The following is an 18508-nucleotide window of genomic DNA, read 5'->3' as shown; positions in this document are numbered from 1 at the left end:
GGCTATGGTTTTTCCAGTAGTCATGTATGGATGTAAGAGTTGGACTGTGAAGAAGGCTGAGCACCAAAGAATTGATGCTTTTGAACTGTGGTGTTGGAGAAGACTCTTGAGAGTCCCTTGGACTGCAAGGAGATCCAACCAGTCTATTCTAAAGGAGATCAGTCCTGTGTGTTCTTTGGAAGGAATGATGCTAAAGCTGAAACTCCAATACTTTGGCCACCTCATGCGAAGAGTTGACTCATTGGAAAAGATGCTGATGCTGGGAGGGATTGGGGACAGGAGGAGAAGGGGACGACAGAGGATAAGATGGCTGGATGGCATCACTGACTCGATGGACGTGAGTCTGAGTGAACTCTGGGAATTGGTGATGGACAGGGAGGCCTGGCGTGCTGTGATGCATGGGGTCGCAAAGAGTCGGACACGACTGAGCAACTGAACTGAACTGACTAGTTTTTAGAGTGGAAAATACAAGAAAATAAAATAGAAGTTGAAATTCTGGGATAAGTGCAATATATGAAACTAAAATTATCTAGAAATCATATATTTTAATGACTATATTGATTTCTGTATTCTAAACAATTCCCTGAAAGTCAGTATTATCTGAAGTTAGTTTTATCCTAAGATTTTCTTTTTTTTTCACCTAACAAATTTTCTGGAGCTCTCTGTCATAATAATCTCATCTTTATGTCCATCTAGGTCATTTTTACACATGGGATTCCAAAAGCAGATTTTCCCATTATTAGCTCTAAACACGTGTCCCAGAGTTCAACCTTGGACCTTCTTTATTTTTTTCTGCATACTCTTGCCTAGCTCTAATTACTAGTGATTAGTTAAACTGATCTGAAATAGATAAACATAAATTTACTTATACAGCATCAACTTGAGTCTTTTAACCAACACCTCAAAAGACTTTAATTTCCTGAGAAAATAGTAAAAAGACCAGACATGCAAGTTAGCAATCTTCCTTATATATGTGCTCAACTGTTGTTGACTCATAAAAAATTTAACTGTATCATAGATCTTTGTCCAAAATATAGGAATATATTTTAAAAATGCCATAAGCTCATAATTCAGCTAATATTTACATATTTTAGAAGCTGATTTCCTCTCACTAGCTTTTAATATAGTTGAATATTAAAATGATTCATATGTTAAGGCAGGGGGGAAAAATCACACTTACATCAATTTTAACAGTACATATTTATATAACCAAAGTAAGTCCTGGAGTTTTAAAAGAAAGAAGATAGAATTCATTAAGAAGTAGATATATTTAGAAATAATCTAGATGCTTGATGAACTATTTTCTGGAGACATTCATCATGAAACAATCAGAAATATCCCAGAAACACCAAAGAAATGAAACATATCAAAAACTTTTATTTCAACTGATTAAACTTGAGAAACATACAACATAATATAAAAACACAGTGAAATTAACTTCATGAATATAAATTCTCTTCTAAGGTTCAGAACCTTAAAAAACACTGTTCTGTGTACTTTTAAGATAGCAATTAAAAATGTACTTACCGGATATTAAAGGTAATTCTGTAAGAAGAAAGAACATTCAGTTGGAATGTTAGGATTTGGGATTCACCTCAGTACATGGGTAGGTGAGAATGAATAAAGAGGGAAGGTGGAATAAAAATGCAGGTGGTATCTCAAACCAACTAGAGGTGTATTGATTTAATATAGAAGATGAACTTAATCCTTGCTTTCTGGGGAAGAAATGGTTCTGTATCATGACTACTAAAATGACATGTACTATGATAATGATGTATTTGCAAGGCAGGGGATAAAATATAAGTGGAAATCACCACTGCTTTCCCTACAAGCCTTTACCTTTTCACAGGTTCTGTCTGCACCAGAGCAGCATCTAACATGGCTTTCATCCATAACTCCATTTCCTTTCCTGTGTCAGTGCAGAAATAATAGGTCCGCATGTTCGGATGGGCAGCCTGATTGAAAACGACACGATTGTTTTAAATAGAAATACGGCACCTGTAAAAGTAAAAAAAAAAAAGTAAGTTCAGTGGCTCCCTACACAGACCATTACTATCAAATTTCAAGAAAGTGGACTTGTCTTATTGAGTTGGCCAAATGTTGGGTTTCCAATGTTACAGAAAAACATGAATCAACTTTTCTGGCCAACCTAATACATATAGAAATAAGGGACTTCAGAAAAACACCATTCAATATTGAAAAAATATACACATCTTACATTTTTTTCTATCTTTATCATTTTTCATTTTCTTAAAAAAAAAAAAGTTTAAAGGAAGGGAAGGTAGGAGGAGAAGGTGGTAAGAAAAAAAGCACCTGGCCATCCCTGTTCCATGGACACACCCCAAGCAATTTCTATTTACAATTCACATCTCTCTGTTCAAGAATGTTTCACAGCAAGCAGCAACTAAAGTCACTAATAGCATTTCCCTCCTGTGGCAGCAATTCCTTCAGCCCTTAAAAGTTGCTGCTCTCAAAGCAGTCTGGCTAATCATTATAGACACCTATACACGAACATAAAAGATTCATAAATGACCCCAAATGGCACTGCCCTTTAGGTTTTCTTCTCAAGTATCAGAGTAAAATATAAATGCTCTAGGTTTGAGGAAGAAGCCCTATATCACCAGTAAGTGGTTTAATCTGCCTCCACCCAGAGAAGCTGATGGAAAACAATGTCATGGAGGTCCTGCTGAGGGACAGCTCCCAAGTGCAAGGACTGAGCACTCGGCTCAGCCCTGGGCCAGCAAGGCAAGGACGGACAGCAGCAGTAGCTGCATGTTGAGCAGAAAACCAAGGCCAATTAATACAACATTGTAAATCAACTAGACTTTAATAAAAAATTTTTTTAAAAAGAAAACAAAGGCCAAGGTGGGAGAAACATTCTTTTTTCCCCCTAACTTATTTATTATTTTTATTTTTTTTGGCTCTGCTGGGTCTTCATTGCTGCACTCAGGCTTTCTCTAGTTGTGGCGAGCAGGGACTTCTCACTGCAACGGCTTTTCTTGTTGCCGAGCATGGGCTCTAGGGTGTGCCAGCTTCAGCAGTTGCATCATGTGTTTTCAGTAGTTGCAGTGCATGGGCTTAGCTGCTTCGTGGCACATGCAATCTTCCTGGACCAGGGATCGAACCCATGTCCCCTGCATTGGCAGGCAGATTCTTAGCCACTGTACCACCAGTTAAGTCCTGAACCATTGTTAATTTCCACTTAAAAATGCCTGAGACAGACTTCCCTGGTGGTACAATAGATTAGAATTTGCCTGACAATCCCTGGTCCAGCAAGATTCCACATATCTGGGGGCAATCAAGCCCATGCAGCACAACTGCTCTAGAGCCCACACTGTGCAACAAGAGAAGCCATCACAATGAGAAGCCCACGCACCAGAACTAGAAGTAAACCCTGCTTGCTGCAACTAGAGAAAGCCCACATAGAAACCAAGATCCAATGCAGTCAAAAATAAGTAAGTAAATAAAATAAATTTTAAAAAGCCTGTGATAACTCCCCAGTAGACATTGAAAGACAAGGATAAATAAACACAAGTTATTTCAGCATAGAATGAGGCAAAAGAGTTAGTCTAAAGAGATGCAAGGAGAAGACCTGGAGCAACAGACTTTACTCTGAGATCCTGACTGTCTGCTTTATCTACAGCGTCAAATTAGCTTCTTGGAAACCTTTTTCAGAATCAAGATGTAAATAAATTGAATCAATACACTGAGAAAATCAACTTACAGAACCAACAAATATCATTTGACTGTGGAAGGGGTATAAAATTGTATATGGAAACCATGAGAAAGAATCAGCTCAAGCGCTATATACTGTTAAAATGATTAAAACCACCAGAGTCTCTAGACTAGACTAAGGGGGGTTTTGGAGAGATGGATAAAGACCCATTGCCCATATCTGTGATGAGTGGAAGGAATGCTGGGCTGGCTCTCAGAAGTTCCAGTTGTGGCCAGGGCTCAAGACACTAACAAACCACACCCAAGCTTGCAATCTGTCAAATGGGAATATGATGGCAAAGTTCCCGATTTAGCTTTTAAGTTCCATAGTGGTGTTCAGCAATTGTCTCTACTTCCTACTTACCACTGTGAAAGCAGCAGGATCAACGCCAACAGACTTAGTAGTAAACATGGCTCATAAATTCAGAGAAAACAACATCGTGGAGGAGAGAATTTGAAAACAGAAATCATCATTCTCGTTACAGATAAAATACAATCAAAATTAAACTAAATAATTACAGAGACAATATACTCATACATGTCACTTTTATTGCTATTTTAACATCATATTTATTGATATTTAAAAAAATATATATATATACTTAGAGTCAAAGACCTGAGCAAAATGTCCTGTCTAGTACAAATTGAATAAACATTTGCTAAGTTGATGAGCAAACAAAAGAATTTAAACTAGTGCCCCAGTAATTGTCAGTATCAGAGAGTTTGGCATTGTACTTTAACAAGTTATTATTTTGACTTATTGGTATTAAACGTTGTTGTAACATATGGAAATGGGTAGCTTATGCCTTCATAGCCAGTGGTCTTTGTTCGGATATGACCTTCTGGTTGAGGCCACCCACAACCCTCCCACCACTCTGCCTTTCCCAGTCTTTTCTCTGTAATTAAAAATGCAACATGTTAACTGGCCAAAGTTGTAGCTCAGCTGTAGTCCTGACTATTCTTTAAAAGTGGATAGGAATTACAGAGTGACTCAATTTTATAATGGTACACACATTTTCATTGTTAAATAACAGCATACCTTACCTTTATATTCCCTCTTTTTCTTAAAATGAGAATTTTACATTAAACCTCTCAAGAGTTCTCAATTTAAAACTGACTTAAAAAAAATAGGTGACTTCCGAAATTTATTTCAGCCATCATCATAAAGCAAAGAATGCAGCACGGTTTTTGAGAACAATAGCAGCAAAATAACCAACTTAGCATTAAACTACTCCAATACTTTGGCCACCTCACGCAAAGAGTCGACTCACTGGAAAAGACTCTGATGCTGGGAGGGACTGGGGGCAGGAGAAGGGGACGACAGAGGATGAGATGGCTGGATGGCATCACTGACTCGATGGACATGAGTTTGGGTGAACTCTGGGAGTTGGTGATGGACAGGGAGGCCTGGCGTGCTGCGATTCATGGGGTCGCAAAGAGTCGGACATGACTGAGTGACTGAAGTGAACTGAACTGAACTAGCATTAAAGGGGCTTCTTATTTGAGGGTGCTCTACCAGCACATCACAGATGGGTGAGTATTATTAGTTAGGGGAGGCGAGCTCCGGTCTGCTTAGATTTAATAATAGATTTAATGTTTCATCTTCAATAGGCTCTCAAAACTATCTGATGTTCATGATGTACTTAGATCTAAGAGCACCTTTGCAAGTCTTCTCTAAAATCATGAGTGTACATGTATGAGGTTAAAAAACACATTATCCCCAAGTTTATTATGAAAAAATTCAAATATACAGTAACTTTTAAAGAACAATACAATGATCACCAGTATAGTACAGTTGTATCTATCAATTATTAGCATTTTAACATATTTGCTATATCTAGCACAGTGGTCCCCGACCTTTTTGGCGCCAGGGACCAGTTTCATGGAAGACAATTATTCCATGAACCCAGGGAGGGATGGTTTCAGGATGATTCTCATAAGGAGCCCGCAACCTAGATCCCTTGCATGCACAGTTCACAGTAGGGTTCAAGCTCCTATGAGAATCTAATGGCTCTGCTGATCTGACTGGAGCTGGAGCTCAGGCAAGAATATAAGCAATAGGGAGGGGCTGTAAATAAGGTGAAGCTTCACTTGCTTGCCTGACTCGCACTGTCGGGCTGGGTGGCCTGGTTCCTAACAGGTCTGTGGCCCAGGGGTTGGGGACCCCAATCTAGAACCACAAAAGACACCTGGCCCTTTAATACTTCAGCATGTACTTCTTACTAATTAAAGGGACACTCTTCTCCTCAACCCTAAGACCACTATTGTATTTCAAATATTAAAAATGACTGTAAATAAAATGTCTTCTTGTGATAATCCGCAGTCAATATCCATTTCTTAACCAATGCAACATTCAAATTCAGGAAAAAAAAAAAGTATGACTATGTCCTTACCTTAAAAGCATATTTGCGGTTAATGTGGTCCTCTGAGGTAAGCAGAGCTATCTGAAAACTGGGCAACAGTATGCTTCCCAGAATACCCTCTTCTTTCTCATCTGAGAGGTAATTGAACACCTGATTAGAATTTCCAGTGTTCTCATGAAGCAGAATAAATTTTCTCAAAACTTATTTTGACAAAACCAAAAGACTTTCATATATAAATTTGTGTAATTCATTCATGTATTATATTGTAAGGTTTTAAGGGAAAACATTAAATAATGGAGTATATATATATACTGCTTTACTTTCAACAAAATTCCCTGTCTTAAGCAAATCAGAACTTGGCCCACATGTCAGAACAAGGTCAATTAGACACAAAAATGGCAAACCTTTGGCATATAGACTGCATTCTACAAAGTCCTCTGACATGTGATTCACTGAAACTACATAAGCGTGTAAATGGTGACACTGAAAATTTACAAAATGAATCCACCCATGTTTCCCATAGGATTTAAACAGGCAACCATTCTAAAGCCCAGATAGGCATGGCTCTCTCGTCACAACCTTCAGACTTTGTTCCATGTCTCATCAATGAAGCCTTTCTTGACTGCTTTATTTTGAAGTGCTTCCATCCTGATCTGTCCCAGAACCTTCTCTTCTCTTTCTGGAGCTCTACCACAATGACCCTTAACATCTACCCCAATACCTCTGAAACCCTGTATGTTTTATTTTTTACTTATCATCTTCCTCTCCCCAACTAGAATGTAAACTCCACAAAGACACTTAGAACAACAGTAGATGCTCAAACATTTTTGAATACATGAATATATACACATAAAAACATCTTTTAAACTATACTTGAAAAATTATATGCTTCTTAAACATGTATCCTTGAAGGGTTGTTTTTACCAGTCACTATGATACACAATAAAGTTAAGAGAATAAATCACAGACCTACAAGGCAAGCACATAAAATATACCTAGGAAAATGTCAAAACATTCATTCTGGAACAGTATAGATTCACATTATTAACTTGCTGCTTGGGGGCAGAGATGTCTATGAAACTTGAAATATATAGTACATTGTTAGAGACCCGTAAGACAAGTTAATAAAGCTATGCATTAGGCTGGTGAACTCAGCAATGAGAAAAATCATAAATTAGAAATAAATCTTTTTATTATGCTTGCCGTGTTTTTATTATTATTATTATTATAAACTTAACAAGGGATTTCATTTATTTTCCCCTCATTTCTAGAATATATGTTGAAACTTCCAAAAGAAAAAAGTCACATTAGAGGTTAATTTCTGTAACTCTTCTCATAACACTGGAACCAAATTTTGCTTTTATTATATTATATTCATTAGTTCTCTAATATAAGACAGAATGAACAAAAGTGTAGATTTATTCTGAAAGGGAAAATAAGGGGGGGGCAGAAAGCAGACAACAATTATAAAGAATGACAACTTAAAAGAATGAGTCACATTCTAATTTTAAATCCAATTTTATGTTTATATAAAACATATAATCAGAAACAGGTCAGGAAGTCATCTTTATTAAAAAATCATTTTTTATCAAATAATTAATTTTTCTATGTTGTATAACTGGAAAATTGACTTTCCTAAAGTTATTTCAGAATATGCAGAGGTAATAAGCATAGGGTGACTTCAGCGATTATCATGGACTGTTTCCCAGTCGGATTCTAAGTAGTGGTAAGATCTTGCCAAGCTACCAGATGCTGGGTATCTCAGTGTCATCTACCACAAAACTGAAGAAAACAGGACTTGCCACAAAGGAACATGCTGTGAGGGTTAAATGAGTTAACAGACATAATGACTGCAATGAGGCACTCAGCCCACGCTACAAGTTCATTAACAACTGCCATTATTATATAAAACTGAAGGCATATAAAATCTTCATCAAATGACTATCCAAAGAGTCATATGCTAGATTACTTATATGTTCTTGAAAGTGAAAGTGTTAGTCTCCCAGCTGTGTCTGACTCTTTGCAGACCCAAGGACTATAGCACACCAGGCTCCACTGTCCATGGTCTTCTCCAGGTACGGACACTGAAGTGGGCAGCTATTCCCTTCTCCAGGGGATCTTCTCCACCCAGAGACTGAACCCAGGTCTCCTGCATTGCAGGCAGATTTTTCTACCATCTGAGCCACCAGGGAAGCCCTAAGTGTTCTTAATCACAGCATTTTTTTTAGTTCTCTACCTAGGTAACTGTCTCAGTTTCAATCACACAGAGGGCCTCGTACTCTGGTCAAGCCAAGGGAAGGTACTTGATGTTTGTAGAAAGAATGAACTCCTTGTCGGGGACTGGGGGTCAGCCAGGCGTTTCCCGGACTGCAGGGAAGCCTAACTCCTTCTTCTGCCCTGTCCTACTTCCCTTCCTCCCCAGCCCCAGGTCCTGATACCAAGACCACTCCCCAGTAAGCCTCTTGCACACTGATCTCCATCTCAAGGCTTGCTTCCTCAGGAACACAACCTGGGACAGGAGCCATAAGAATCCCAACACGTTAGTGGATTCAAAGGACATTTTAGATCCACCATTTCTTCTTCTGCTTCAAAGAAGTTTGAGAACAACATAAGACATACATACAATTACAGTTTCATGTTCAATACAGGAGTTTAAATTTACTAGAATGATAAACAAATGTCTTTTATGCCTTGATCTACTTTTTAGCCTTTCCTCTTGCTAGGTCTTCAGGTATCTTTATTCCTTAAGCTCTGTGTGTTATTTTACAAATATGCCATGCTCACTCATGCTGTGTATGTACTAAGCAAGTCATTTGTCTCTAGATCAACCCTTCCTGACCCCTTCCTTGTACAGGCCTGGTCAACAGTCATCAACACAACTGAATACTACAACATTCTTTCTCAGACTCCTTCAGCTCATCTGTGAGCTCCATAAGGAGAGGAGTCTGTATTGTTAATTTCTGCATCTTACCACCTATTAAGATGTCTGGGGCATCAGAAGAGCTCACTGCTGGCTACACCCTACTCTGAAGCCACCATCATTTCTACACAGTTTCCTTCCTTCTACTTTATAACCTGTTCCCTAACAGCAGCTTGGGGCTTCCCTGATAGCTCAGTTGGTAAAGAATCTGCCTGCAATGAAGGAGACCCTGGTTCAGTTCCTCGGTCGGCAAGATCCCCCAGAGAAGGGATAAACTACCCACTCCAGTATCCTTTGGCTTCTTTTGTGGCTCAGCTGGTAAAGAATCTGCCTGAAATGTGGGAGACATGGGTTTGATCCCTGGGTTGGGAAGATCCCCTTGAGAAGGGAAACGGCTATCCACTCTACTATTCTGGCCTGGAAAATTCAGTCCCATGGACTACAGTCCATGGGACTGTAAAGAGTCGGACACAACTAAGAGACTTTCACTTTCGCTTCAACAGCAGCTTGAGTGAGCTTTTCGAAAATGTAAATTAAAGCACATTCCTTTTGTGATTAAAAATATACGGTCGCTTCCTTGTGGCATTTTGGGCAGAATCTAAACTCCAATAGCATCCTACATGGATCCTACATCCACTTCTCCCATCTACTCTTTCCCTACTGCTAACCCTAGAGCTTGGGTTACTGCTTTCTTCCTGCTCCTTCAATATGCCCCGCACTTTTCTAGCACAAGGCCTTTGCACTATTGCCCCTCCTGTCTGGGATACTCTGCTTCACTCTGGCTCCTTCTTGTCACTGGGATCTTGGTACCTACACCGTCTGCTCAGAGTCCTGATCCGAACAGGCTCCTGCCCCGTGACCTTCTTTTGTATCATGACCTTCTTCTCCTAAAAGCACTTAACCGTGGTCTTGTTTATTTATCTGAGTGGATCCACTGTCTCCCTGACCTCTGGAGATTGCAAGCTTTATGGAAGCTTTCTTTCACTGCTATTTTAATAATACCTGGAATGAACCAGGTCTTGCTCAATAAATATTTGCTGAGTGAATTATATCCCGTGTTAAGTTTCATCAATAGACTGACTACAGAACAGAGCAATTTCCGTGCTTTATCACAGTGTTCACAAAATGCCCGGTGTTTTGTAAAGAACAGTGAGAACCTGGGCTTCCATCTGGTATTGGATGCTATTCTATTGTTAAAAAAAAAAAAAAAAAAAGCAGCAAAGCTCTTATTCTTTCACTGTATTATTTCCCGTATCTGTAAAACACAGACTGATCTGTTAAAAATTTCTGACGCATACTCTCAATGTTAGAGTATTAGATGCTTGGATAGATAGAGAAGAAATGAATGGGGCTGCTGTATTCAATGCACAAGGGAAGACGAGATTAGGAATTTTCTAGCGGTGTGATGGTTAGGACTCTGTGCTTTGACTGCTGTGGGCCCGGAGTTTGATCCCTGGTCAGGGAACTAAGACCCTACAAGCCCCACGGTGTGGCCAAGAAAAAAAGAGAGGAGAGAAGATTTGGGTGGGGCAGAAACTTGTGGTTAGGACAAGTGCCTGGGTGCAAATCCTGGCTCCTGAGACTTGCTAGGGGAGACCTCAGGTCAGCTACTGGACCTTGCTGCCCTTAGTTTCCTCCTGTGTGACTGTGTAGAATAAGATCTGCCACCTTATCAGGTGGCTGTGTTGGGAAGATCCCCTAGAGCAGGGAACAGCTGTGCACTCCAGTAGTCTTGCCTGGAGAATTCCACACACACAGGAGCCTTGAGGGCTACTGTCCATGGGGTCACAAAGAGTTGCACACAACTGAGTGACTAACACTTTCACGTTCAGCTGGCTGTGAGGAAGAGATGCAGTAGATCATAATGTTATGTGCTTAGCAAATGGTTAACACTCAAAATTGCAAGTTATTAGGATCTTTTCACTAAAATCTGAGTTTTCATTCAAAATCTAACATTTCCTGTTGATAAAGTAGCAAAAGTGTAGTATCATATGCTTCTTTCCAACCATCTAAAGAACAAGAGATGAGTGAAGTGATATTTCTTTCCTTTCTATATTTTCTTCTTTTTCATATTCCTCATGTCTAGGGAAACTTCACTATAATTAATAGATGTATTGAATGTAACACACATATGTTTAAAAATAATATGGAATCTCATACTCAAAATGGCTTTGGAATTCACCTTTATTTTTTTCAAATTACATTAAAAGTTATTTTATTTTAATAAAAGTGATGAGTAGCAAGGATACTTCCATAAGCAATAATAGTATCAAATGGCAAGGAATTTAGTGTTCTTTCTGTTGCAAATTAACATTAAGAAATTTTTTATATGAGAAGCAGCAAACATTTTCTTGTTCTTAAAGTTCTAAATTTAGTCTATAAAACATACTGAAAAAAAGAAAGAAAAGTACAAATTATAAGCTTAGGAATAATGTATGAGTTACAAACACTGACTTTCTGAAAGACTGGGAAAACCTTTAAAGAAAATTTTAAGTCTTGCACTTAACTAAAGATAATACCACAATTGCAGCCCAACCAATATCTCTATGCCAAACATGAAATTTTATAGGTTTGGTTAATTCTGACTCAGCAGTATTTCTCAACCTCGGTATTCAGTGGGGGGGAAAAAAAGATGAATACAATTCTAGTAATTTCAAATTTTGAAGGTCAATTTGCATATGTTGCTTTGATAGGTGACCACAGAATTCTGTCCCACCTTTTTTGGGGGGACAATCACAAAGTAAATTTAAAAACTGCTAATAGGCTCTAAAATCCTACTGTATTTTGCGGTATGTAAATTGGTAACTATATACTGACTGATTCCAACCAGATTCTAAAGTATGGAAGAAGGGCTGACTGTCCAGATTCATGATTTTATACTGTAGCTGAAGCAGATTTCTAGGGCCACACGGCATATGCATCCCTTGCACTGTTTATCACCAACTCTGGGGAAGCTAACGTATCCATCCACATGGCACCTGAACACAGACTTCTCTGCACTCTGACTCTGCGTTAATCAACAACTTATTAAAGCCTACAAAAACATTAAATGAGAGAGAGATATAAATGAAGACTGCTTTTAATAATACCTTTATTTCTTCTCCATCAACATTAATAGCCTCATCTGTAGGCTATTAATCCCTTTTGCAACTTTCTTGTTTCAAGGGGGTTGCCGTTGTTCAAAAGAAAAGTGTGTGTGTGTGTGTGTGTGTGTGTGTGTGAAAGAGAGAGAGAGACAGACAGAGATAGAGAGACAGAGAGGGGGTACTGGAAGGGATCATAATAAATAAATTCTTTGCTATTTTTCTTATACATCATAGTAGTCTCTAATTTCTTATACATCATAGTAGTCTCTAATGCTCTAAAATCATTTGCTGGGGAGAATGGGGTGTCTAGTGGACCAATGGCTAGATGTGACAAAATTGACATATAAAAAGAATCCCATCAAATTAATGTTTTCTTATCTATTAAGCACTGAATTCAAGGATAACATTATAGAGTGAATACTCACATGTTCTTCATATAAACAAATCAGGTTAGCAGAAACAGATTATAAAAACCAGACCAAAACTAAGACCATTCAGTTTGAAGCACTATATTGCCTTCTGTCCCACCTTATTTACTTCAAATTACATACATCAATTGGAGAAAGGAATGACAACCCACTCCAGTATTCTTGCCTGGAGAATCCCAAGGACTCTCACCGGAGAAGTCTGGTGTGCTACAGTCCATGGGGTCACAAAGAGTTGGACATGACTGAGTGACTAACACACACATATCACACATATCAAGAGTTTCTTGATATCAGTTTGTTGATAATAAAATAGTAAAAAGATTTCTAATTTTTTTCCTCGAAAGAGTATCTGATGCTTCACATATATTTTACAGTTTCTGGTAGTAAACTCACCTCTATAATAAAAGAGGCAAAGATCAGAAAGCACGAACCAGCGTTTCTTCCATAGCTTCATGCCAGTGCTGTCCTGCATGAAACCAGCATGATAAAGGATTATTTCTTTTTCATTTCAGAAAGTGAAAAACTCATTTCTGGTGCATTTGTTTAAAATAAGCTCTTAAAACAAGGTGTGTTTGATATATGCTGCATAGAAATCTAACTAAAACCCTAATCAAAATTTGGGGGTAGTTTTCCAGGGATTTATAACATGGTAACGTATTTCTAAGTACACTGGTCTTTGAAGAATAATACTGTCATGTAAAAAGGAATTCTGCTGAAGCAGTTTGATCTGGTTTCGTATTTGCAAGTGATGTGAACACGTCTACCAGCATGAGAATAAGGTGACTGTGCGGTAGGGTGTGCGTTCTGGTAAGCCAGGTTAATAAATATGTTCATCTTCAACACGAAGAAAAGTGTGTGATTTGAAATTATTCCAAAGGTAATGTGATTTAAAATGATTGTGAATAAAGGAACCTTAGCATACAAACGCATTTAATAAACATTTTTTTCTTCTTACATATCCAGCCTGGGTTTTGCTTATCCTGCAGAAGAGAGTACCCACTTGGCAGCTTTTTCTAAGTAATTTGGGTAATAAAAATACCAAGCTCAAACAAAACTACAATTTAAATAAAAATTACCTTCCCACATGCAATAAACCAAAACCATAGGAGAAAACGAAACACAGACACACACAAACACAGACATAAACAGGTAAAAAAGATGCCAGTTTGTATGTGTGTTGATTAATATTTCTCAATTTATTTCTAGTTGTGACCATCACATAAGGATGGCTTCAGAACTGAAGAAATTATGTGGGTAAAAATCTCTTAAGTAACAGATTTCATCCTTAAAATTTATAGTTAGACTTAAGGAAAGAATCCGCCCCCCCCAAATATGCATTTTCAATTTCTTAATTAATTATTTCTTTAGTATAGATAATTTCAAAGTTTAGATTTTTAAGCAGCTCTACAAATATTCTCTGTAAGCTACACACCTATTACAGAATAAATACTCAGGAGTAGAGAAACTTGTTGGTAGAGCTTTGGCAATACTAAATTAACCAAGGGATCAAGAACTAAGAACGGCAATCATTTTAAGTAAGGAGTCCCATATCCTCTATAAAGCTCAATATCACATTTAGCTATTTGAACAGAATTTGGACTCATTAGAAAGTCTAGTTAAAATTCTTTCAGCTTGGATAAGTTTAAATGTCAGATGGTTAAAATACAAGTTAAGTGATCTTTAAATAAAAATTAAAAGTTGGTATCCAAGTTACACACTCAATCAATGCAGTCAGAAATTGGCAAAATTAATTTGCTTGAATGGGGATTCTCTGGATTTTAAGTGGGTCTACTTCCAATACGTTAGATTAGTTGCCATCCTATTGTCAGGTGGAACGATGTCTAGTGAATGTTTCATAACGACCTCATCGTGAATTTTAATTAATATAATTATTAGGTCATCTGAAAGCAATTAGCATTATTTGACAGAGTAAATTAGCACTATTAATGAACTAATATTTAATTAACACCATCTGCATACATGTAAAATCAGAAAGACAGAACACAGGCAGATAAAGGTCCCGAGTACAGTTATCTCAGTTATCTGGAGGTCATTTGAAATCCAGATGCAAACCGGAAAGTAAAAAAGAAAACAGCCTCTCAGCAATCAAAACAGATGCCACCAAGTTCAATGTACACACATCCTTACCAATTACAAAACTAACAGGGTTCCAAAAAAGCTTAGTTACCAGGTTTTCCAGATAATGGAACAATGTAAACCCCTACTTATCAGGGTATAAGAGTGACCTATGCCTGGGCAAACAGATAAACAAGAAAAGAAACAGAAAAAAAAGCAGACACTTGAAAGAGTGGTTTTGAGGGCATGGAAACAAAAATCTGCAAAACTCAGGAAAATCTCAAATTATCATCAAATTTCTCTATAAATCAAAGTAGAGAAGTACATAATTGTACCTTTTTATAAGAATAGAAAATGAACAACAACTCTGTATTTTTTTCCACTGAAAAAATATTTCTGCCTAGAAGATCTTAGCATGTTATTTTTAACATTTTCATACAACATACATTTAATTTCAAATTTAGAAATACCTCTCTCTCTCTCTCTCTCTCACTCACACACACACACAATATCTCTGTTCCAGGTAACACCCATTACTTTTTCTTTTTTCACTGTTTCCCTAACACTCTTCATGGTAATAAAAAGGGAAGAACCTGGATGATTAACTATAGTTTCTTCTCTACTTTATACAATTGTCTTAGGACCTTCAGCTGAAAAGGTTTCTTTATATTCTCTTCTTTTTTCACATCAAACAGGGGAAAAAAATACCTGTTTATAAAGCCAACCTCGTCTGACCACAGGTGCATTAGGATTCCTTTTAATTGAATTTGATCTCTTCCCAAAATTATGAACTTTTTTTGAGGCCCGTGAAGTCTAAAAAAAAAAAAGCCCAACAGAAAAGTGGTATTAATGCCTAGATATTGAGTTTACTTTTTATCTTCATAATTTTAACCTTTTAAAATCTCTTCTCCAGATTTCTTTGAAACTTTCAGGATTTAATCTTTTCAGATGAATTACTGCAATTCTGCTTTTGTGTCTTAGTTGTTTCAAGTATAAGAATTCTGCACAAAGGCTTTTCCTCTTCAAGGATATTACAAAAGGATCATGTATTTCTCTCCTTTAAAATTTTCAGGAACAATTTTTAAAAAGGCACAGTGTATGGCAGTATTTTGCCCTACCTGCTAAATAAAATGAATCTTCAGTAAAAATTATATTAACGCATTTTAAAGAATAAACCAAATGACAGAACTTTTTGACTCATATCTGCAATTAACAGTGTTGTCCCAATTAAAGTGAACAGTGTCAAGTTACAAGAGCAGATCTCACAGATAAAATATAAACAAACATATCACATCAAATCAAAACAAGACTGGAAGGAACTGCTTAATGTCATGTAGTGTTTTCTTCTTTAAGGACAACCCTGAACTTGAATGATGCCAGCCAGATGGTGTTTACCATATTCTTAAAACTACAAATAATCTTTTAAAATATTGCTATGTTTAACCCAAACAATTTATCTTGGTCGGAACAATAGTGGTAACCAACAAACATAAAGACAAAAGAAGCTGAATTTCAATTCCTCTGTGAAGGTAAGTTGGAGAAGGAAATGGAAACCCACTCCAGTGTTCTTGCCTGGAGAATCCCAGGGACAGAGGAGCCTGGTGGGCTGCCATCTATGGGGTCGCAGAGAGTCAGACACAACTGAAGCGACTTAGCAGCAGCAGCAACAAGGAAGGTAAGTAGTATCAATTTATCTCTTATTTTTCAACTTACTAGAATCTTTGGAAAGCTAGCACATTTCATTAAAACCTCCTTTTGTAAAAGTTATATTAGTACATAACAGAATTTTAAGGTCCAATATCAACCATGGCATTTTTTTTTCTGGATAAATTTTAATTTCCTCTTGAACAAGTAACGCATAAAAACACAGTATAGACCTCAAATGGTACAAAAAGATGTAGAAGGACCAGTCTACTTCTCACCTCTAGATACCAGCATTCAAACAACCCAAACACAACTCTAGGCAACTAATGTCACTGTGTATATATGTGTGTCTACTCATGTAAATGACTGTTCATAGTTACAGAATATCTGTCCTTCCCCCTCAAATAACTGCCTATATAACACCTACTCCTCAGTATTCTTCTTTAATTGTCATATAAGTTATCAATATTATGCACACATGATAGTTTTCTGTAACTGAATTTCTCAATCTTTCTTTTGACTTCTGGGATTTGTCATATTTAGAGAGCACATCTGCATTCTGAGTTGGTTGTTTTGTTTTTGTTTTTTTAAAAAACTTCCATTATTTTCTGTACTGCTTTTATAGTTTTGTTTTTTACCAATTCAAACACCTGCTCCATCTGGAAAATTTTGGGTGTAAAGTGTGAGGCATAGATTCAACTTTCTTTCCAGACAATGACTTAGTGGCTCTCTACCCACCAGTCATTTTTCTAGATTTTAATTAAAATGCACTATGATGTTCAGTTATCCTTTATGTCATATACAAAATAGAAATAATTTATATTATTTGAAAATCTATACTTATTTTAATATTCTACAATATTTCATTAAAAAAACCTTAACAAGTATTTCTTTACAGTAACCATAATTTACTATTACAACTGTTTTACTGTTATAAAATACATAATTATTTTCTAAATAAATAAAGACAATTCTTTTATCATCCTTTGATTCTCTTGCTATCCTTAATTTAGGCACCAAGCAGTAACTTTAAGGCAACTATTTATTCAGATTTAGCAGATTTTCTAAGAGTTTCAAGACATTTTTACATTAAAATTCTATATCAAAACATTAACATTATAGTACAAGAAGCAATAACTATAAATTATTATAGCCACACAAGTCTGAGATCATAGATTAAATAGTATTTTTGTTTCTGATTACAAAGAAAAACCATCCACTTCTGTATCCATATGGCTATGACACTTTTCACATAATGGATTCTAAATATTTCAGTCATCAAGCAACTGACATAGGGTTTTGAAACCTTTTAGCAGTAATGGATACAATATTAACAAAATAGTATAATAGAGTATTATAGAATAAAATATAATATATATATATATCATTCTGTGTGTGTGTGTTAGTGGCTTAGTCGTGTCGAACTCTTTGCAACCCCATAGACGGTAGCCCACCAGGCCCCTCTGTCCATGGGATTCTCTAGGCAAGAACACTGGAGTGGATCGCCATTTCCTTCTTCAAAATGAACTATAGAAAGAAAGAGAGTGAAGTCTCTCAGTTGTGTCCGACTCGTTGCAACCCCACGGACTGTAGCCTACCTGCCAGGCTCCTCCATCCATGGAATTTTTCAGGCAAGAGTACTGGAGTGGGTTGCCATTTCCTTCTCCAATATATCATTCTAGGCATACTTAATAATAGGATTTCTAGGTCATTGAATTAATCATCACCTTTAAAACTTAAGTAGATTCAATAAACTGCCACTGTCTCAAACAAACATCCATTATATTTGTAAAACAATTCAAAATCAGAACTCTATAATATTTAAAAACTATAACTCATTAAATTATTAAAATATCTTATTTCTTTATATTCTAAGGCCTTGCTTCTTATGCCAATTAACTCAAATGTAATTAGATTCATGTAACAGCAAAAATGAAATGATTATTCTATAATTCTAAGTTCATTAAGAGTAATAATAATGGATACTACCAACTATGCCAGTTATCAATAATTAAGAGTAAGCAAAATAACTTACCCTCCCTACAGGGCTCATTGGATGCACCGCATAGTCTGAAGTCATGTTATAGTTAGAAGCTTCATTTATCATACTTATAGGTCGTTCCTTTTTTTCTTCAGATGTCATGGTTGCAACAGTCCTGAAAATATAACATGTCAAGAGTGTCAGAACGTGCTACTTCTGTAAACCACTTTATAATGACGTTTTCCTGGAGCTAATAATGCTGGTGTCTGTCTGACTTTTACAAACAGCTGGGTATT

General features: G+C 36.9%; 1 protein-coding gene across 19 annotated transcripts in view; it reads right to left on the bottom strand.

The window, feature by feature from the left end:
• Positions 1–18508, bottom strand: part of PLEKHA5 (pleckstrin homology domain containing A5) — a 258725-nt gene that overhangs the window by 86095 nt on the left and 154122 nt on the right. For all 19 annotated transcript variants that reach the window (XM_025283335.3, XM_044941219.2, XM_044941220.2 and 16 more), the window contains 5 exons: positions 18267–18387; positions 15296–15400; positions 12905–12977; positions 6108–6208; positions 1840–1955 (listed from right to left, as the gene is read on the bottom strand). In XM_025283335.3, the coding sequence (XP_025139120.3) occupies positions 1840–1955; positions 6108–6208; positions 12905–12977; positions 15296–15400; positions 18267–18387 (516 nt within the window). The remainder of the gene's footprint in view (positions 1–1839; positions 1956–6107; positions 6209–12904; positions 12978–15295; positions 15401–18266; positions 18388–18508) is intronic.

Source organism: Bubalus bubalis, chromosome 4 (assembly GCF_019923935.1).
Source record: "Bubalus bubalis isolate 160015118507 breed Murrah chromosome 4, NDDB_SH_1, whole genome shotgun sequence".
Classification (NCBI taxonomy): domain Eukaryota; kingdom Metazoa; phylum Chordata; class Mammalia; order Artiodactyla; family Bovidae; genus Bubalus; species Bubalus bubalis.
The sequence above is the reverse complement of the archived record's forward strand: the minus strand, read 5'-3'. Positions and strand labels throughout refer to the sequence as shown.